Genomic DNA, 22,607 nt, shown 5'->3' with positions numbered 1-22,607 from the left:
TCACATTCTCTCTCAAGCTCTAGGGAAAAGATTATTTTATTGATGTCTTTTGGACTCTGTATTTTAGCGAAGACATTCACACTCACAAGGAATTGTACATGAGAGCAAAAGCTCTTTCCAGATTCTGAAGATCTTCAGAGACCTTGCCAAACCATGTGCTAGTAATGGAAGAGTTATCATTGCAACCTAAGTGGAAACTGGAGATTTGGAAAGTATTCCTATTTATTGTTCACTCTAATCAGCCAAGTAGACCTCACATCGTGGTGCCCATCTACATGTATTCTCTTCTTTTAGAACAGGGTGGTAGTTTAATCTCCAAGAGGACCACCATTAATTCTTTCCCTTCCTGTAGGCATGTGCCATTTCCCCTGTTGAGAGGTGGAGCCTGCTTCTCCACTCTTTTAGGCTTACCTGTGGCTGCTTTTAATAATGATATGCAGCAGAAGTAATGCTGGCCAGTTCTCAACCTAGTTTTAAGAGGACTGGCATTCCTCCTGGCTTTCTCAGAACACTCGCTCTGGGGGAAGCCAGCCATCATGTAATAAGTCTGACTACCATGAGTCTGCCATGCTACAAAGAAGACTAAGTTAGATGCATAGGGAGAGGGGCCAGCCATCCCCAGATGTTCTAGTCATTGCAACCAAGGGGTCAGACACACAAATGAGCCATTTGGGCATTCCATCCCTAGCAGATGCCACTTGAGGAAGAAATGAGGACCCAGACATATGGCTCTCGGAGAGCCATCCCAATTATTTCCAGCCATCCAAGTCATTCCATCTGAGTCTTCTCATTTTCAAGCAGACACAACCACTATCCCTGCTCACCCCTGCCCCAACTCTTGGCCTACAGAATTGTGAGCAAAATATAATGGTGGTTGTTTTATGCCATTAAGTATTGACGTGGTGTGTCATAACAAAACAAAGACAGCAATAACATGTTTCTCCTTTTCTGCCTCGACAATCTCTGATCACTCATTGTTTAAGATTCAGCTCCGCCCTGACACCTTCCTTGATCATCTTGAAGCAGCCCAAGAAGCCTAATTCCATTTCCTACTGATATTCTATCAACTCATTTTGGCTTCTTCTCATCTAAAAAAACGAACACAGGTCAAACCCCTTCCTTTCTACTTAGTGAGTTTCAATAACCAAAGAAACATCTCAGCTCCCAAGACAAATCATGTGGGGAAGCCAGCTCTCCATGACCATACAGATTGGATCCATGTAATTGATGCCCATTGTCTCTCAGAACATTCCCACATAACTGATGTTCTCGTGGCTACTTGTCAGGCCGTCCAGCCAGTGGAGACTCACAGTCTGTTATATCTGCCTCCTGACTTCACTCTTTTTCTTGTTTCTTCCACTGGCAGAGCCAGATAGCAGCCTATCTGAGTCTTTGCCTATATTTGTGTCTGGTCCGAAGACCACCAGCTGTTATCCTTCCCTTTTCTTATGAATAGAGGAATGATTGTAGCACATTACCAGAGCAGCCAACAGTTAACTACTTGAGGATATTTTGAGTAGCAGCTCCCAATTTTGCAGGAACAATGAAAAGGGACTTGTAAAATTCCCCCCAGTGTTGGCAGGCTAGAGGTTGGTGACAGGGGTGGAGACATGCTAAGATCTGGATATCAGCTGACTGGCAAAGAAACATTCTTTGATTCCTTTCTCTGCTGCACTCAATTCTGAATGCAGAAAGTGGGTCAACAGTGTATAGTATCAGCTATACCAGGCTTTCTAAATATTCCTTTTTATTCTGACTTAGTATTGCTATGCCTGAGTCGCATCTATCTACACATCCATCCATTTACCCATCTAGTCAACTAAATAAGAATTTCTGTCTATCTATTCTGTGCCACACACCATGCTACATGCTGGGGACACAGTAGTAAGCAAACAGAAATGGTCCTCACCTCTTGAATCTTGCCAACTGTCAGAAGAGTTGGACCTTAAATACATTTGGAAGATGAGGTCAGTGCTGAGAAAACAGAATTCTATGATAGCACCTAACAAAGGAATCCAATCTGGCCTGGGAGAAAGGGGTCAGAAAAGGAAGAAATCCATGAATTGAGATCTAAAGGAGCCAATTAGAGGAACAGTGTGGGTATAGCCAGTGTTCTAGATGAGGAGTTATAAAACATTTCTGTTAAGGGCCAGAGAGTAAATATTTAGGTTTTGTGGGCTAGACGGTCTCAATAGCAATTACTCAACTCTACTGATAGGAGCACAAAAACAGCTATGTATAGACAAGATGTAAACAAATAAGCATAGCTCTTTTCCAGTAAAGCTTTATTTACAAAAAACAAAGAGTGTGCTGGATTTGGCCTGTGGGCTGTAGTTTGTCGACCCTGCTGTAGACAGAGCAATGGCATGGGCAAAGGCCCCGTGGTAGAAGGAGTGTGAAAAAGGTGGAGCACTTAGAGAAGAAGGTAGTGTGGCTGGAGCTCACAGAGAAAGGAAAAGTGAAATGTGAGAACTTGGAAAAAATGAGCAGGGCAAGCTCTGTATATAAGATCTGGATGGGGACTTCAGTTTTTAGCTTAAGAAAAATCAGAAGCCATAGAATTGTTTTAAGCCAGGGAGATATGAGGCAATGTATTTACATTTGCCTTGAATAGATCTCCCTAACTGCTAAGAAGAAAATGAACTAGAGAATGACAAGGATGGATATGAGGATTATTTAGGGGCTATGGATCTTACTGAAGTAGGAGATGATGGTAACTTGGACGAGGATGGAGGTATTGAATGTGGATGGGTTCTACACATATTGAAGATGTAGAATAATCAAAACTTGGTATTGAATTAAATGTGGAGGGTAAGGGAAAGGAACAGGTCAAGACTCTACATTGTATCTCTGCTAAATGTATCTCTGATAATCATGTTTAACACATTTCCTCTTGTTTTACTGCCAAGGGATTGAAATTTTACTTTCATTTCCAGCCTTCATCTAATTAGGGAGTCAACTCACATGGCTGGTGAAGTGAAAAGTAAATCACCCGAAGACAGATGAATTACACGGTTAATGGGCCAGAATAGCCTCCCTTCACCAGACACCATTCTCTGTGCAGCTTCTACACATACCTCTACTAGATGTATCATGCCGTATCACTGTGTCTGTGTTCCCTAAAATATCATGGGATTTTGGAAGCAGAACTGCCTTTTTCATGTTTGTGTTACTGACACTTAGTATTGGGGTTGGGGGATCTCCTCACTCGACATCTGTCCACTCTAGAGGTAGGTGCAGGTTAGAGATATAACAGACGTCTGGTGGTGTAGGCAGTTCCTCTCAATCCAGTCAAGAGCGTCCTACTGGGTCAGCCTAACTAAACATCATGACATACTCCAGAAGTATGCAGGAGACCGAGACCACCTAGAGAATGATGGAGATGGTAATGCAGGGGACAGAGGGATTTTGCCTGTCCTTGGCACTCTGATCTTTTTCTTCCACTTCCTTGAATTCTGCTTTGCAAAGACGTTCCCTCTCCAAACCTCTACCTCCTGTATCATACCTGCTGTCCACCTCTGTGGGCAGTGGGACAACCTACCAGCTGGGCAAGAACTTTACGTGCGCTCCTCAACCTCTGTGATGACATCAACACGACAGCTCCTTCACTGAATTTCTAAGGTATACAGATCTGCACCCAACCACTAATATATAAATCAGACTTCAGACTTTTAAAAATTTCTATTTTGATTTAGAAAGTTATGCTTTGCATACTGAGATCTTATCATAATCCTGGCTCAGTAGACAACCATGAGGCTACCTAATCCATTAATTCATTCACACATTCCAAGGTCCATCTCAGGGTCTGGGTGGATGACCAGAAAGTCTGCACTTGGACTAGTCACGTAGCCCCTTTCATAGACCCCTGTTTTGCCGTCAGCTTTAACTGACTGCTTTTCTGTAGGCACTTCTAATAGGTTAAGTCCTAGTTCGATGCTCTGGTTCTTCCATTAACTTGCTAAGTGATGCCAGGCAACGTGTCCCATCTTAATGTGCCTCAGTTTCCTTATTCATGGCGAAGTCTTCAATCACGGTGTATATACAATGTAGCAAACATTTATATCTCCAGGCCAGACTCCTCTGCTGAGCTCCAGGCCCACAAATCCAACAGGCTACTTGACATGTCTTCAGTGACTCAACAGCCCTTCAAACCTTATCTGTCTAGATCTGAACTCACCTCCTTCTGCTTCAAATCTAGCCTCTTCTTGTGCTCATTATCTCATTTAATGTCGTCATCACCGCCCACTTAGACTGAGCATAAGCAGAAAAGAGAAGATTCTGGACTAAGTCCTGGGATGTTGGAATGGTTAGAAGAAGAACCAAGAAAGAAGCATGAGAAGAAATGGCTGGGGAGGAAGGAGAAAAACCAGGAGAGCAGAAGTCAAGCCAAGAAAGTATTTCAAGGACAGGCTGCTGACAGGGCAACCATATAAACCCAGGTTCAAACCTCAGTCTGGTTTCTTGGTAGCTGTGTGCCCTTGAGAAAGTTACTTAAAATCTCTGAACCTGTTTCCCTGACCTGCCTCATAGAATTGTTGAGATTATGAAATGAAATGATGCATGTAATGTGCTTTGTCCAGGAATTACTCACAAAATGTTAGCTGGTAGAATTATTGTCTGTGTTTTCAACTTATCAAGGCAGTAGCTTTGAGCTGAGGAAAAAAAAAACCGAGTCTCTAAGCTCAGTTTATTCTGCTACCTAGCAACTATATATTTACATTTTCAACATCACTTCTTTATCCTTGATTACTTTAACAAGCACTTCCTAAGTGCCCTGTTGCAATTCAGGACCACATGTGAGGTGTATAGAACAATTCTATTTTCTTCTCAAGATGTAGTGGCCTAGCATAAATTGTCAAAAACAAGTTCAGCTTTGTAGCTTTACTGAGGTCTCTTTGAAAGGGTATTGAGAAAGAATGTCTGGGCCACCTCACAATGAAAGTAATGGTCTGTAGCTGATAAAATGCTGTCCCTACTTATTTATAATGGAAAGCTGAATCTATACAAATCAAAGAGAATATGAGGCCAGGTTCCAACAACATGCAAGGGCACCTAACACTGGGATCACTCTAATTTCCAAATAGGTTGCCTCTCCTGGAAAGTGAATTTAAGTAGGCTACAAATGTAAGTTCACTCTCGGGCAGGTTCTAGCTACTGTTCCAGACATATCTCTGGCCATATGCTTTCAGAACAAAGCACCCTGTATTTTAAGGCCCCTTCCTCAAGCTCACCATACCCCTTACACCTCCGAGCCTTTGTCCCCTCTATCTGGGACAATCTTTTCCTTGCACTTTCTTCAAATCAAAATCCATTTCCTCACATAGATAGTACTGTCTAACTCAATTAGGCAGAATTAATCACCTGCTGAGCCTCTGATCAGTGTTCCTGGGGCACCACACATGCCTTTTCTCTATCACTTATCGCATTTATTGAAACTAATCCACTTACGAATCTCTTCTTGGAGGACAGTAATATCCTTGAAGGCAGAGACTATGTCTTATTTATCTTTACAATCCCTACCCTGCTTAGCATATAGTTGGCAGTCAATGAATATTTAAAGGAACACCTCAGTTATTCCCATAACCAGGAGATGAAAAGTATAATTCAATTTGAGAAGGTTAGATTTGTGCAGAAATCGGATTGGGGGTCTACAGAAAATATTAGAAGACAGGCCATTATTGACCATACTTCACTCCTCTGAAGGAGACCAGGGGACAAGGACTAGAGTGGTCACAGCTCCCAACTCTAGCCCAGGTTTTGCTAGTGACTCGATGAGTGACCTTGAGAAAACTCTCTGGGACTCAGTTTTTCATCTTTAAGATGAGGAAGTTGGATCAGATGGTGTCTAAGGTAATTCTTAGTTTTGATGGTTTATTATGTCTCCTTTTGGAGTCTAATATCCTTCTCTGACACTTACCTTAGTTTAACTCTTTAATGCTTGGGATGGACAATTTGTTTACTTTCTCAAGGCCACTTAAATTTCCATTTTGCACTTCCAAGGAATAAACAATTCCATTCCACTTTGGGTTGTCAGGAACTTAATAAGTGTGTCCTTTAATCTGTCAGCCAAGAGGATGACTGCAAAATATTCAATAATCTCTATAAAATATTCAATAAGAGCTTCCCTGGTGGCACAGTGGTTGAGAGTCCTCCTGCTGATGCATGAGACACGGGTTCGTGCCCCGGTCTGGAAGGATCCCACATGCCGCGGAGCGGCTGGGCCCGTGAGCCGTGGCCACTGAGCCTGCGCGTCCAGAGCCTGTGCTCCGCAACGGTAGAGGCCATGGCAGTGAGAGGCCCGCGTACCGCAAAAAAACAAAAACAAAAACAAAACAGTGACTGCTGAGCCCCACCCGTGGAGTTTGGGGTTCAGTAGGTCTGGGGTGGGGCCCAAGAATTTGCTTCCAGAAAGTTCCCAGGTGATGCTAATGCTGCTGATCTGGGGATCACACTTTGAGCACCACTGCTTTGAGCAAATGACTCAATGTTTGCTGAAACTGAACACTTTAGTTTCCTCCTCTATAAAATGGGAATAATAACATCTATCTTACAGAAGGAAGTATAGTGGGATGATCTTGGCTGTAGGCTTAGGGGTGTCACACAGACCCAGGTTTAAGTTCCAGCTTAAAAATCTGCCATTTAAAACTATGAAGGCTTAGGCAAGTTCCTTATTATTTAAACCTCAGTTTCCTCACCTGTAAACCATCAGGGACAGTCATAACATTTAATCCTCCCAACATACCAATGATATAAGATAATGCATATAAAACACTCAGCTGGAAATGGGCTCATAATTAATGCTCAATAGATAATAGGTGGTATGATGAATATTAATAATCTAATAATTATTGTAATTTGAGGCCCCAAACTGGAAGGATTAAGTGAGCTCCTTGGTTAACCCAGCTAGAAATCAAAAATATCTCAGTACACTGGGATAACAGGGTCAAATCTAACAAGAAGACACAGCACAGATGAAATATAAAGTCTTTACTTGAGACCCTCAAATCCCGAGCTGGAAGCCATGAACTCTGTGTGAGGCAGGTACGTGACGGACATTTGGAGGTTAATTCAAACGTGAGCAGTGTGTTCTGAACCCAGGTTTGGAAAAGTGAGTGAGGGTGGTGGCAGCCCCCTGAACTCCCAGTAGTTCGGCCCAGGGTAGACTTGGAAACCACACACTTCAGAGACATGGACTAAATGGAGACAGATGCGCCAATCAAGATTTTGAACAGATTGGAAAACAGAAATGTGTACTGAAGAAGGTTGATAGCTGATGTGAGGGCTGCTGAGCCTGAGGGCAGGACCTGCAGGGCACACAGCAGGCTGCAGTCCAATAGCTGGGGCTGAGGCTCGGAGCTGCAGGAAGAGAAAGACTGATTTCATTACCCTGTGGGACACCAGAGGGCAGACAAGGGCCAGCGTCTGGTTGCTGACCAACCCACACTTTGTGTGCAAAATCAGGAATGAATGGATGGAAGTTACACAGAGCAGATTTCACCTTAAAAGAAGACAGAATCCAGTACCAGAAAAGCTGGAACCAGATATGGCCATGGAGCTAGAAGATCTTAGATGAATTCCAGGTCCATCATTCATATATACATACATACATACATACATACATATTTGGGTTGTGCAAAGATGCTCATTGTGGGACCATGAGTCTCCCACACCAGGCTGCAATCTCTCCCTCTTGCTCATCTCTCTCTATATCTATACAGGGCTTGGACCAGCTCAGGAATGCCTGCGGATGGGATGGGACCATCTGGTCTACAGTCCCACTTCCGAAGAAGCTCCTGGTGGGACAATTCTCACAGGTCCTTTCTGGATTACTGGGCAGCTACCTTCCTGCGACAGGCATTTTGGGCTCTGAAGTGGATAGAGGAGCCCAGAGGAGGCTCTGTCCTATCAGCTGGCAAGGCTATTCACGCTGATCTCCTTTCCTTCACCCTGCTTTGTGATGGAGAGAAAGCGTAAGGTTGGAGGAAAGACAAGACGCTTGGTTTAGAAAGTAGAACATGGGTCCAAACCTCACTATGTATTCATTACGGGACCTGAGGAAGATCTTTTAATATCTCAGAGCACCAGTTTCCTCTACTGTAAGATGGGTTTGCTAACAAACATAGCAACTAGAGAGGGTTACTGTGAGGACAGAGTAAGATGCCAGATTTGAACATGCTTATCACAGAGCCTGGCACCGGGCGGGAATCTGATTGGCTCCATGCCAGTATCCAGCCACAGGCTCCTTGCAGGATACTGTGGTGGTAGCAGCTTCTGCCCACGTGGTAGAAAAGGGGAGGAGCCATCAGCAGCCTCATACAGTGAGACCAGTGAGTGGTGAGAGCTGCATTCCTGGTGCAGGAGAGGGAACATGGATTCTGGAGTCAGATAACCCTATTTTGGCTTCCAATCCCATCCCCACTCTAAGCGTGTGGGACTTTGGGCTTATTTACTCCAATTCTCTGAAACTCAGTTTCTTCACTTATGAAATGGGAATAATACCTAATTTATAGGGTTCCTAGGAGGCTTAAGAATGGGATTTATATAAAGCATACAGTCTAGCACATTGTAGAAGCCAATAAAAGTGATCTTCCTATCTGAGCTTTTGTTACTAGAAAGCGCAGAGCCCAAGTAGAATTTGAAAGTTGCCAGCCTGCATATTTAGATTATGTTTTCATATAATGGAGTTATATTTTAAAATAACCTGGTCTTGACCCTCTTGTCTTCATTTATGTTTTCCTGATCCTGATTATTTAATTCTCGTACAGCTGTTTTATTGTAGGTACTTTTTTTTTTTTTTGCATTACGCGGGCCTCTCACTGCTGTGGCCTCTCCCATTGTGGAGCACAGGCTCCGGATGCGCAGGCCCAGTGGCCATGGCTCATGGGCCTAGCCGCTCCGCGGCATGTGGGATCTTCCCGGACCGGGGCATGAACCCGTGTCCCCTGCATCGGCAGGCGGACTCTCAACCACTGCGCCACCAGGGAAGCCCGTAGGTACTTTTATGAATGTTTTTCTAAATTCTTTGAAGAACTAAGTGGATAAAACCTAACTGATGTCAGGAGAGACAGATCCTTATCATGACTCTGCAAATGCCTGTGTGATTTGCAGCATGGAGTCTCTCTGAACCTCAGTTTCCTCATCTGTAGAATGGGGGTAGTAAGAAACCTACCAGCTCTTTCATGGTGCAGGAATAAGGATCTATGGCTCCAGGTTTTTGCAAAAGGACTTTTGTAAACTATGAAAAACTTAAAAGTAGGAACATTTATTATTTTTGAGACAATGCCCTGTTTTATTCATTTTTGTAATTACGCCCCTCTCCAAACTGTGCTCAGGACTCAGGACAGGGACAGGCACGTACTAAGCACTGAGAAAATGGCCACTAAATCTCACCTCCAAGCCCTCAACAGTGTCTGCTTCTTTATTTAGCAGAGAGCTTGATGGCCCAGCATGTGATGCTCCTTAGAGATAAACTGCCTTCATCCACCAGACATGAAACCATTGAATAGAATGGAAGCAAAAAAATGAAGATGGAGCTTACTAACAGTACCCAATGGGCAAGTGAGTCTGTCAAATGCTATTACATGAAGGGTAGACAGCCAAGCCCCGTATCATAGAATTCAACAGCAATTTGTTTTGAAGCATTTTGATTTGGACTAAAATAAACAAGGAGAGGATGAGATTATGAACAAAAGACATAAAGAAGATTTAAGCAGGAATGTAAAATGAAAGCAGCAGAAGAAAGACCCAGAAAATGATCCCAGGAAGCAAAAGATCTCAGAAAAAAATAACAAGCAGGTACACAAGGCAGTAAGATCAAAATCAGATTACTTAATAAAAGCCAGCATTTCTTTAAACTGAAAACAACGCACACTGCTGACAGGCACTCCTTTTTCAAGAATGCCACAGCACTCCAGAGCAACAGTCCATACCTGACAAAGCCCCTTCACCCCTGCATCCCAGAGGTCACTGGTCCTACACAAAATTGGGAGGCTTGACGGAATGGATGTTGCAGAACTTAGCAGTCACTTGGAATTGAAAACCCAGGAAAACAAACCCACACAGTTGGATGCAAAGGTTCAATTAGGCCAGGGCCCACCTGTTCAATGATGAAATAATTGCTCAGGGCAGGTTTTTCTGTAATCTTTTCCAACGTGACATCTATTCTTGTGCTCTGCCTCTAGCAATGCTTCTTCAACATTTGCAAATAATCTCAGGCTCCCCTAAAGACCCGATGGAGAAGCCAGACAGTCACTTCCCTAATGCCACGAAGATAGATTCAATTTTACACACATCAGGGTGACTGCAGAAGCAATTTCTACATCTCCAGTGTAAGCATTACTTACATTTTTTCCCCTCAAATCACACCCCAGTGATTCCACAGAGCATTTTAAAAGGTACCTGATGCATTCCAGGGCATTCAAAAGAATCCCCAGAGAATGTTTGTGGCTCTAGCCTGAGGACCCCAGATGTATAGATAGAATCCTAAAATATTTATTGATTCAAACAAGTGCAAAATTTCTTAATAATTGAGTATAACGTCAATTGAATTTTTTCTGTCTTTTTAAAAGCAATATCATTAAAATGAATGTACATACAATATACATATACACATGTCTGGGTATGCGTGTTATGTCTGTGTGCATGTATATGTGTGTATATAAATGTAAAACACATATATATCAATCTTGGAAAGATTGTGTCTGGACTTTAAAACATCTGATTAGATTTTACTGGATATGCTGTTTCTTCCTCTCTGGCTGGCCAATCTACCTCAGTCTTGGGTGCTTTTATCTTAAGAGTCTAAGTTTTAGCCCACGGGGAAAATGGAGGTGATGTTTCCCCTTGAAATCCAAGAAATTGGTGTTACTCAGGTTTTCATTTGAAATCAGAAAGCTTAAGATCAAATACCTACAATTTGGGGGTCATGATGTTTGTCATGTGTCTTTGACCATATCTCTTTGGCATTCAGAGTCCTCCCAGGACATTTTTACAAAAAGGAAATGGAAAAAATGATGCACAAGAGCCTGGCCTGGACAGGAAAGGTTTTGGGTGAATAGGTACTACTTGGCCAGCAGTGCCATCAGCTAGGCTTGCTAATGAACTTCCTTGCCTCAGGACAAAAGCAGGAGAGTCCCTGACAAGTTAACACGGCCAAAGGCTTGGGGTGGGGCAGTGCTCAGGATGCGCCTTTAAGGACAAACCAAGCCCAGTTCCTTGCTACCCCCTTTTCCACCTCTCCTTCCCTCTGTCAGCATCCTCTTTTCCTGGACCCAAGGGAATGTATGAATCCCAGAAATTCACCTGGGTGGAGAATGGATTAAGAACTGACTTTGTGTTTAGGCAGACTGCAAACTTGCTCCGCTCTCTGAGGAAAATAGAAGTTAAATATTTACTCATGAAATAATCAGTATGTGCTGTTAGGCTTCGTCTTTAGAAGCCATTTCTCAACCTTAAGAAGTATTCCAACTTAGCATCACCAAGAGTGGGCAAAGGGATAGCACGCGTCTATTGAAATGACGCAAAGGGAAGTACATACACAACGTGACCTGTGTAGCATTTTTGCCAAAATGCTTAACCTGAGTGTGATCATGATGAAAAAAAATCAGACGAATCTGGACTGTGGAACATTCTGCGGACAACTGGCCTAGACTTATAAAAGATGTCAGCATCCTGAAAGGAAAATGAAAGGTGGGAGGACTGTTGTAGATAGAAAGGTGATGGGAGACATGGTGGCCAAATATAAAGTGAGCACCTTGACTGGATCCTGGATCAAAAGATAGTAACAATAAGAGAGAACATTTTAGGGCCATGGGGGAAATTCAGCTATGGACTCTGGTCTATCAGAGATTGAAACAAAGTTATATTTCTTGGGTAAAATAATTTCACTGTGGTTATGCTGAAGAGCTGTCCTAGTCCTCAGGAAACACATGCTGAATTCTCTGGAGGGGGAGTGTCATGATGTCTAAAACTTACTTCTAAATGGTTCATAAAATTGTGTGTATATATATATATATATATATATATATATATATATATATATAATGTATGTATACATATAGTGTGTGTGTATATATGAGAGAGAGAGAGACAGCAAATATTGCAAAATGCAAACAATTGGTGAATCTAGGTAAAGACTACGTGAGTATTCATTTTACTATTTTTTCAGTCTTTATAGGTTTAAAACAAAACCTCTCTTTCCCAAGGTAGCACGTCAATATGTGAAAATAGCTGTTGCCTCTTTCAAAGTTCAGCCTTCTTAACAGGGTGCCTACAAGAACCCCCTGCGCGGCTTTTACAAAATCCACATCCTGAGTCCCCATCCCACTCCCCGTGCCCCAGGAGATTTTGATTCAGCAGGTAAGGTGTGGGGCTCAGATATGTGGATTTTGAAAACTGCCTCAGGTAGGTGCTGTGGTACACTTGAGTTTAGGAATCATGGGTCTGAGGTACCCTTGGATCCTGGATCCATCAGGAAGCAGCTGTGTAACTGTGGGAAGGTCAGCCAAACACTGACCTTCTGGATATATCATCTATAAAATGGGAACAATCATACAAAGCATCTCACAAGGCTGTGGTGCAGACCAAGGTGGTCTGTAAATACTTGTTTCCTTTCTTTCTTCATTTCTCATAGATCCCCGTCATCTCAAATGGACCTTATCTAAGTGATTTTTACAAAATATGATTTCTTCCCTTTGCCACTGGCACAGTGTAGGGGGAACATTTGTCTCTGCTCATATTCCTTTACATTTCCTGCTTTCCCCACTTTGGAGCAGAGGCTGGGGAATCTAGCATTTCTACGCAATTCAGAAAAAGAACTGGTTTTCAGAAAGTTCAGAGCAAAAGTCAGCACTCTTGAGTCTGACCCCCAAGATTAGACTAAACTAAACTAGCTTTAGTTTACTAGTCTTGATGTGCTCCTTTGGATGGGGTGAACCCTGAAATTGTAGCCACTACTATTAGCTTGGGATCCTGTATTAACTCTGCATGAGGACACCGCTGCTCTTGACTAAATGCCACTTGGATCACTAGCCGTGTCTTGAAACTGACCAAGGCTTGGAAGGCATGGCTTCCAGTTCTGGATAAGTTACTCATCAGCCATAGGACATCAGAGAAGTCTGAGCCTCAGTTTCATAAGCTGAGAAATGGAGACAGTGATAACCCATAACTCATCTACCTTATGTGGTTTATATGCAGCACTGTTTTGATAACTGTAAGACACTCAGTGCAGCTTGGCATATTTTTCTCCTTAAGGGCACAACCATGCCTTCCTTCTTCTTTTTTTTTTTTTTACTATTATTAGTTTTAACCTGCCTCTGTGTACACAAGCAGCAGTTAAGATGGCTTGCCCTCATTTTCATCTGCTTTGAGGTTCTGAAATTCTCCTTTTCGGACGGGTGGCCCCATGTCTTTGCCAGGGATCACCTTCACCCTGGACCACCCCAGGGAAGCATCCAGACTCCATGTCCTATAGCACCTGACACTGTGAGGGGTTAACCGCAGAGGTACCAGGGTCAAGCTGGTACGGATGTCCCCTTCCCCTTAGTTGGCTCCACTTACTGAATCCATTAACGTCCTGGGGACTAGAGGAGAAGCCTTCGTCGTTGCGGCTGGTGCTGAGCTTGGTGGTGGGTTTGTCGGCTGAGGCCACGGGCCCCATCTCCCTCTGCGCTCCACTCTGTGTCTCCTTCTGCTTCTTGGCCAGCTTCCTTTGGGACATGTGCAAGGGGAATAAAATCACAGTCAGATGGTGACAGTTGCATCCAAGCACTGGAAGATCAGACTGTTCTTGTTCCCCACCCATCATCCTCAACCCCCAAACCTGGTCCATTTTCCAGAAACAGAGTCAAGGCAGGTCTTCCAAGGTCAAGGTGGAATAAACCTAAGTCTTCCTGAAACTGCTAAAGGCCTCCATTTGCTCAGAAATATGACATTTATCCTGCCTCATCCTCAGCAATGGGTGTGTTCTTTTTTTTTTTTTTGCGGTACTCGGGCCTCTCACTGTTGTGGCCTCTCCTGTTGCGGAGCACAGGCTCCGGACACGCAGGCCCAGCGGCCATGGCTCACGGGCCCAGCCGCTCCGCGGCATGCAGGATCTTCCCAGACCAGGGCACAAACCCGTGTCCCCTGCATCGGCAGGCAGACTCTCAACCACTGCGCCACCAGGGAAGCCCGGGTGTGTTCTTTACTTGAGCTTAAAATGGGAAATGATGAGATCTGCACAATATGGAAAGAGTTGTCTTAGGCACAAATCACTGGTTTCCAAAGGAATAAAAAAAAAAAGGTCTTGCTGCATCTATGAAAAACGGCATTTTACAGAAATGTTTGGGTAGCTCTGAACCCCTGGATAAAAAATTTTTTTAATGGAGCCTCTCTAAAACATAGATATTTAAAAACTGGACAACGGAGTGGTAAAAATCTCAGGTTTTTACATCCTTAGTTTTTCACCCATGGTTGACCCTATGTTTTCATGGTGATGATGATGCTATGTAAAACTTTAAAATATGTAGACAGGTGTTTCAGCTACAAAATGGAAATGGAAGGGTTGTAGAAGGAAATAAAACACAAAACCATACTTTTGGGATCTTATTCAAAATGTAATCACTAAAAAACCCTCTTAGTAATTAAGGAAAAATCATATTCATTCCTGTAGTCATAGAGTTTAGTCGATCCCCCTCCCTCTTTTTCCTGAACAGAGGGGAGCATCCCAAACTTGTGAGTGGGGCGTACAAGACCTATGGCTCCAGGCTTCAACTCAGCCTTGTTTTCCACACGTGTCTCCTTTTAGGAAACACCAACTACCTCATCTTCCTGTCCTAACCATTCCTCAGTACTCCCTATTCCGCAGTGTGCCCCCATTCTTCTCCCCGGGCCGCCTCCTCTTCATCCTTCGAGGCTCAGTGGCATTTAAATGTCACATCTTGGGCTTCCCTGGTGGCGCAGTGGTTGAGAGTCCGCCTGCCGATGCAGGGGATGCAGGTTCGTGTCCCGGTCCGGGAGGATCCCACATGCTGCGGAGCGGCTGGGCCCGTGAGCCATGGTCGCTGAGCCTGCGCGTCCAGACCCTGTGCTCCACAATGGGAGAGGCCACAGCAGTGAGAGGCCTGCGTACCGCAAAAAAAAAAAAAAAAAAAAAAAAGTCACATCTTCTCTGAGGTTTCCTCTTGCTCCCTAAACAGATGTGTGGTTTTCTCTTCCGGGCTGACTCTCCCATTGAACACAAATTTACTTAGCACCTACACGTGCCAGTCTCTGCTAGACGTAAGAAGTTCAGAGCGTCAAACACTGGACATGATCTTGACCTTCACAGAACACAGACACTAGAGGCAAAGACAGGCACTAAACAGGTAAATACATAAATCGATATAAAATCACAAAGGTGATGAAATCCAAGAAGGAAAAACACATACAGCTAGAGGAGAGCAGCAAGTAGCTGGTTTGAACCCCATCAGGAGATCAAGGAGGGCCTCGTTGCCATGTCGGCTAAGCACTTGACTAAGCCAATTGCAGTGATTCAATCCTCCTACCCAGGAAGGCAAGAACCTCTTGCGCGAACCTCTTTCGACTTCCTGTACCTACTCCAATCTCTTGCTGAGTGTCTGGCACACAGCCAGAGCTCAATACATTTGTTGTGCAAATTTATGTTTAAAAGTCTACAATCTGAAGTATAGAAAAGACTGTCATCCTACTCTGAGTACAAATTATAACCACTTAAAAAAAAAGATGTATGCAAGGAAAGAGGAAGAAAAAGCTGCATGAAATTAGTTTGTGACCTGAAATACTTCTAGTTAATGAATTATTTTTGTCTAACAACTTAGCATTTCCTTCCTGGGGTGTTTGAAGAATTGATGGAATGTTCACAGAAGTCAGAGACTTTTTTTTTCCCTCAGAGCCCACGGAATAGCCATAGCTATAGAATTTTTTTTTAAAAACCTCATATAAGATAGTCACATGATATATGGGATGGTCACATAAATCATGCTGTCCTCAGATCCCTCAAGACTCAAGCACTTGTGACTTCCCGAACTTGGAATTTTTTCCTGCAGTTGTTCTGAGATTCCTGCCAATTGGGTCACACAATTTCACCAGCAGGGGGTACCAAGAGCTGTTAAAAAGAGAGCATTGTACAAGCCTATCTATTCCTCTGCTGGGTCATCTCTAGAGCTGAAGAATGTTTTAAGACATAGCAATCCAAAGTTCCCTGCTTCTGACAGGTTGGGACAATGTGATGTGGCTGGTGGTATTCTTCCTTCTAACAGATCACTTGGAGGTCCCCCCGACTTTTGCTGGTTAGCTGAGCGAGGGTAGGTGGCCAGGCCTGTGCCCACGATGGACCATGACTTCTGTGGTTTATCCTGAGCACCACTCTTGATAAGGGAGGGTGGCAGGTGGAATGGCTCCACGGAGAGGACTGTAAGGGCTGTGAAAGGTTCTGGAATCATGCTACGAGAGGAGAAGGAAGAGTGTCTGAAACAGGGATGTTTCTCACGGAGAGGGAATATTCTGGAATGCTCTCTTCACACACGTGACATCTGGCTCTATGTGGTCCCAGAGGTCAGAATTAGAACCACCACATTGGCTTGACACAAGGAAGAAATTTCTAGCAAAGTAGAACTGCTTGGGTCTCTTTTGAAAGTGCCTAGTGCCGAATTGCCCTTCCCATGTTTTCTTCTTTGGCAACCTTCTCTTCACCTTTAAGGGGCCAACTCAAAGGCCCCCCTACTCTTAGAAGTCTTTGTCTCCTCCCGAAAGTTAGTAGTTCATTTCTCTTTGCACATTAATTGGTTGGAAAAATATTTAATGAGCACCTACTTTGTAGGTGGTTAGACAGAAGTGGCTGTTAGACAGCAGGAGACCATGATGTGAAAAGCCAGACATGACCCCTGCTCTGTTTAGGCTTTTGGAAATAATGAGCCCTCCATTATTGGAGGAGTTCACGGAGAGACTCAGAAACTACCTGGGAAAGAGGTGGTAGGGATTCCAGCATCTGCACCCTGCAAAACCCTTGAATATGTGGGTGGAGAACAGGAGACCTGGACAATTGAGGGAGAGTGTTGGTTCCACAGGGCTCTTCCCTGGACGTGAAGAGCCATGCCCACTTTCCAGGGGAGACACTGACCAGGCACTCTTTCCTTTCTCCATAGGGTTTTCCCTGACCCATCCTCTACTGGCATCTCTGGACAGACTTTCCTGGGAAAACACAAGTGGTTGGAACCCTGGAGCCAGAGAGATAGCTCAGTCCATAGGAGGCAGACAAAGAAAGCACAGCAGAAACACTACTCCTATTAAAAGCCAGCATTGTGCTCTTTGAGGCCCAGACAGACACTTCTATGCTGACATGATTGAACCTCTAATTAAATTTATACATCAGAAACTGGAAGGGAATTGCACCATTCTCTTATTTTGTAAAAGAAATTGAGGCCAGACAGAGGAGGAGCTTAGACAAGTCATGCAGCATATCCGTGGAAGCCACAGGACCCTAACCTTGCTTTCTTTTCTGCCTACCAGCTCAGGATACCTGTTCCAACTTTCCCCTACCTCTCCTTTTGGGATAAAACCAGAAGTGCAAGTTCAGTCCATGGTAACAATTCTAGCCCCTTATGAATGCAGCAAAACCTCATTAATCCAAACTCCACTAACTCAGAATAACTGTAATTGAGGCAGAGGCTGGGCTACCACACAGCAGAGTTGATAGTGTAAATGAGAATACGGAAAAGTGCAGGATGAAAAGGAGAACACACCACTTTCTCTTCTTTCAGGAGGCAGGATGGCACAGCAGTTAACATCAACTTTGGTGCCAGACAGCCTGGCATCAAAACCTGGCTCCATCTCAGACTAGCTGTGTGAGTTCTTGCAAGTTACACATGCCTCTGCATGTCAGTTTCCTCCTGTCTATAGAATTGCAGGTAGCAACAGCACTCCCAAGGAAGGGAAAGTGTTTGTGAAGATTAAATGGTGTGTAGTTACCAGAGCATTTTCCCCAGTGCATGGTACACAGTAAGCACTCAATAAATGCTCTCTGGTTATCTTCTAAATATAGGAAACAGCCATGTTGATTTAAATGGCCTCATTATTTATTAAATATGAATCCTCTAAAATAGATACCCTGAAGAATGGCTTTTCTCTAAAAACATTCTTTGATGTATTCTACAGCCGTGCTTCTCAACCTTGGCTGCACAAATCATTTGGGGAGCTTTAAAAATTACTGATGAGATTCTAATTTAATTGGTCTAGGGTGCAGCCTGGGCATTTGGGTTTTTAGAAGCTCTCCTGGTGGTCGTAATGTGCCACCAAGCTTAAGCACCACCGATGTAGAACACTGATTTCTCCAAGGAGTCTCTGGACCAGCAGTATCGGCTTCACCTGGGAACATACTAGAAATGCAGTTTCTCCAGCCCCACCCCTGACCCATGAATCAGAAACTCCAGATGCGTAAATAAGCACTCCAGGCAATCCTAATGCATGCTGAAGTGTGATATCCCCATTGCTGAGAACCCACTCTTCAGCTGATCTGAATTACTGAAGAGTCCCTATCACGGCGGAGGACCAGGACCAGGAGGTAGGACACCTGGGTACCAGCCCCAGGTCTCCAAATACCTCACTGAATTACCAGGGACACACCGTTTCCACTTTTTTTTTTTTTTTTTTTTTTTTTTGCGGTACGCGGGCCTCACACTGTTGTGGCCTCTCCCGTTGCTGAGCACAGGCTCCGGACGCGCAGGCTCAGCGGCCATGGCTCATGGGCCCAGCTGCTCCACGGCATGTGGGATCTTCCTGGACCAGGGCACGAACCCATGTCCCCTGCATTGGCAGGCGGATTCTCAACCACTGCGCCACCAGGGAAGCCCCGTTTCCACTTTTTGGTATTGACTTCAATATAGGGGGGAGCTGGCATCTGAGAACCACAGCAAGAACTGATGCTTTTTAAATGACTGTTACCGGTTGAACTGTGTTCCCCTAAAAGATATACTGAAGTCCTAACCTCTGGTGCCTGTGAATGTGACCTTATTTGGAAATAGGGTCTTTTTTTTTTTTTTTAATAATCTCAGTATTTTTATTGCCTCTTTACAGAATTAGATATTTTACTTTAGAAATATTTTACTAATATGACAGGAAAAAAGTCATTACCATTCGTTTTGTTCACTCAGATCCATTCTCAGCACCCTCAAGTTAAAAAGGAGATACAATTTTAGAAAAATACAAAACATTATGAAGTGTTTCCTTAATAAGATAGCGGTTTCTAAAACTTCTCCCAAAATCCTACTAAAATATTTATAATACAGGGAAAAAAGGGAAAACCCACAACTGTTCTCAGGTTTTCTAGAAGCAGAACTGGTGGCCAATGCAGGCGTGGAAAGAGGGTCTTTACAGGTGTAATCCAGTTAAGGTGGCCCTAATCCAGTATGACTGGTGGTCTTACAAGGAGAGGGGAATTTGGACAGAGACGCACGGGGAGAGGGCTGTGTAAGGACAGAGGCAGAGAATGCAGTGAGGCAGCTACGAGCCAAGGAATGCTGAGGATGTTACAGCCATCACCAGCCACGACGAAGAGGCAAGAAGGACTCTACTCAGAGCCTCAAAGGGAGCCTGACCCCCACTGACACCTTGATTTCAGACTTCCAGCCTCCAGAACCGTGAGAGAATACATTTAGTTCTTTTAAACCATCACCTTGTTATGGCAGTCCTACGAAATGAATACAGTGACCATGAAACAATAAATCCTAAATTTATTGTATTTATTTAATAAACTTGCATATAGCACTTAATCCTTTCCAGGCACTATTTAAGGCTATCACAAACACGGCGTATTAACTTCTTGAATTCTCTTAATAACTCTAGGAGATTGACAGTATTACTAACCCCATTTTGTAGATGAGAGAATGAGGCAGAGTTGAAGTAACTCACCGAAAGCCACACGTGCTTTAAGAGATAGAGCTGGGGGCTTCCCTGGTGGTGCAGTGGTTAAGAATCCGCCTGCCAATGCAGGGGACACGGGTTCAAGTCCTGGCCCGGGAAGACCCCACATGCCACGGAGCAACTAAGCCTGTGCGCCACAACTACTGAGCCCGCGTGCCACAACTACTGAAGCCCACATGCCTAGAGCCCGTGTTCCACAATGAGAAGCCACCGCAATGAGAAGCCCGCGCACTGCAACGAAGAGTAGCCCCCTGCTTGCTGCAACTAGAGAAAGCCCGCGTGCAGCAATGAAGACCCAGCCCAGCCAAAAATAAATAAATAAATAATTTTAAAAAAAAGAGAGAGCTGGGATTCAAACTCAGGCAGTCAGGCCTCTGAATGTTCTTTAAGAGTCCTTGTTATGTCACGCTAAGCCAAGGACCCACACATGTATACCCTTGTCCCAAAGCTTTCTCAGCTGGCTCCTTGCCTCTCCAGGCAAACACACAGTGACTCATAGAAGCACATACATGCAGCCAGAAAGTTGACATTCGTATCCACTCACATCCTTTAGGCATTACATATCCTGTCTGCTCATGACCTCTGTTGGGCACCAATCTTGCAAGATAACTGGTGGGTCCTTCCTCTCCTACCCCCATCACCCTACCTTGGGGCTTCTCCATGCTTCCACCAGAATGGCAAAGTCGCAGAAGCAATCGTAGCACATCTTATCACAATTCAAAAGGTCAAGGGACCTTGGCCACCACCTCTGACACCTCCATCTCTCTGCTGTCTTGCTCTCCATGTCTGTGCCTCTACCTGCGTCTGCTTCTCTCCTCAGCCTGTGGCTGCCTCTCTGTCTTCCTTGCCTGGGTGGGCTCTCTTTCCACTAAGGACAGAGTCAGACCCAGTCTGACCATCCTCTGGAGCAGGGCAGGGGAATCTGCAGAGCAGAGGACCTAAGACAGATGCAAGGCCCTCCTGCTGCTGGGTCCACAGCCACACTACCCCTTAGATCCTCAAGCAGAGCCTAGTGGGAACAGCATTGGCTCCGGAACAAGACTGCCTGAGTCCAAATCCTGGCTCCACCGTTTACTGGCTATGTAGCCTTGGACAATTACTTAGCCTCTTTGTAACTCAGTTTCCTCATCTGTTAAATAGGGATAATTATTGTGAATTCTCACAACAACCATTTGCAGTAGATGCTGACTTCTAAATATTAAAGTACTTACAATAGGATCTGTCATCTCCCAAACAAGCTCCATATAAGTGTTTGTTAAATACTAGGCAATGGGAAGGAAATAAATGCTTCAAAGGAACATGAGGACAGAATCTATGGCACAGACAGTGGGAACTTCCCTGAATGCTTTCAGACCACTGGGCTCTGAACCCCTGGGCCAGACGAAATGCCCTCTGTTCTTAGTGTTGTGGAAATATCACGGACCTTGGCCCCAGGCTAACCTGCTTCTAACCAGCTGTGTGATCATGACTGTGTCTCCATCTCTACGAGACTCGTGTAGAAAGGTATTTGATAAGCCCTATTTCACAGAGTTACTAGGATGATTAGAAATAATATGTGTTAATTCCCTAGCATGGTCTTTGGCCTATAACAGACACTCAGCAAATGCTATTTCTTTTTCTCCTCCTTCTTCATACTGGCCATCTGCATTCCTTCTTCCTTGCTTTATTTTAATTTTAACTTGGTGTCTGATCTGCTCCCTGAGATGAGCACTCCAGGGAAGCAAGATGACTACTGAATACTTTTTCTTCCTGTGCTCCTTTTGATCCATCCATACCTTGTGCTTATTCGACCATAAACCAAGCCAGATACTCGGACAGATACTTTTCTCCCAGTCACTCTCTGACCCTCAGTTTCAGGCCATTACAAGTTACAGAATCTTGGATTCTCTGGGCTGGAAAGTCATTCTCCCACCCCAGCTGGGAGACCCCTTGCAACACCCCCAGCAAGTGGATGTCCCCCTCTCCACCCCGTGACTGTCCAACTCCAGAGACAAGGACTCATCACCTCTTCAGGCAGCCCCTTCTAGGTCCCTATATGAGGATTAGTCTCTGAGCTGAGGCTGAGCTGAACTCTGCTTCTTGTTTCTTAGGCCCTCTTGGACACCTGTCGATGGTCTGCCTGCTTTTCACATCTAGCCTGTGCATGGATGAACTGATGGCTATCATCTTCCAAACTTTATCCCAAGCAACCTCTTCCAAGCAGTCTCTCCTGATCACCAAGGCTCTGTGTTCCTCCCCCAGCTCAGCCAACCTCCTTCTGCATTTCACACCCCTGTACCTGCACCTCTTCTCAGATCTCAACCCAGGGCTCCCAGGGGTGCTCTCTCTTTTACCCCCAGCCCACCCCAGACCTTTACTCCCCATCCAGAAATCACTCCTGCTTGCCAGATGGTCAGCCTCCATGATTATCTCCCCTGCTAGACTGTAACCGCAGGGGCAAGGTCCATGCCGGCCTTGTTCACCTTGTGCAGATAGGGCCTTGTGCAGATAGGGCCTTGCACAGATAGGGCCTTGCACAGACAGGGCCTTGCACAGTTTTGGGCACAAGCAGGTACTCAGTACACACTTGTTGAATTAATGTATTAATAGATAATCACAAATCCTTCAAGTTCCCTCTCAAACACCACTTCTTCCAGGAGGCATTTTCTGACCTCTCCCTTACAGGACATATCTCACTTCTGTTTTATATCCTA

The 22,607-nt window shown here is 44.5% G+C and overlaps 1 protein-coding gene across 1 annotated transcript in view; it reads right to left on the bottom strand.

Moving 5' to 3' along the window:
• Positions 1-22,607, bottom strand: part of PTPRT (protein tyrosine phosphatase receptor type T) — a gene marked incomplete at both ends in the record, with an annotated part of 1,080,119 nt that overhangs the window by 117,722 nt on the left and 939,790 nt on the right. The window contains 1 exon segment of the mRNA XM_082644817.1: positions 13,558-13,706. Within this exon segment, the coding sequence (XP_082500943.1) occupies positions 13,558-13,706 (149 nt within the window).

This window comes from Mesoplodon mirus (genome assembly GCF_964341445.2).
Source record: "Mesoplodon mirus genome assembly, chromosome: 15".
NCBI classification, from domain to species: Eukaryota; Metazoa; Chordata; class Mammalia; order Artiodactyla; family Ziphiidae; genus Mesoplodon; species Mesoplodon mirus.
The sequence above is the reverse complement of the archived record's forward strand: the minus strand, read 5'-3'. Positions and strand labels throughout refer to the sequence as shown.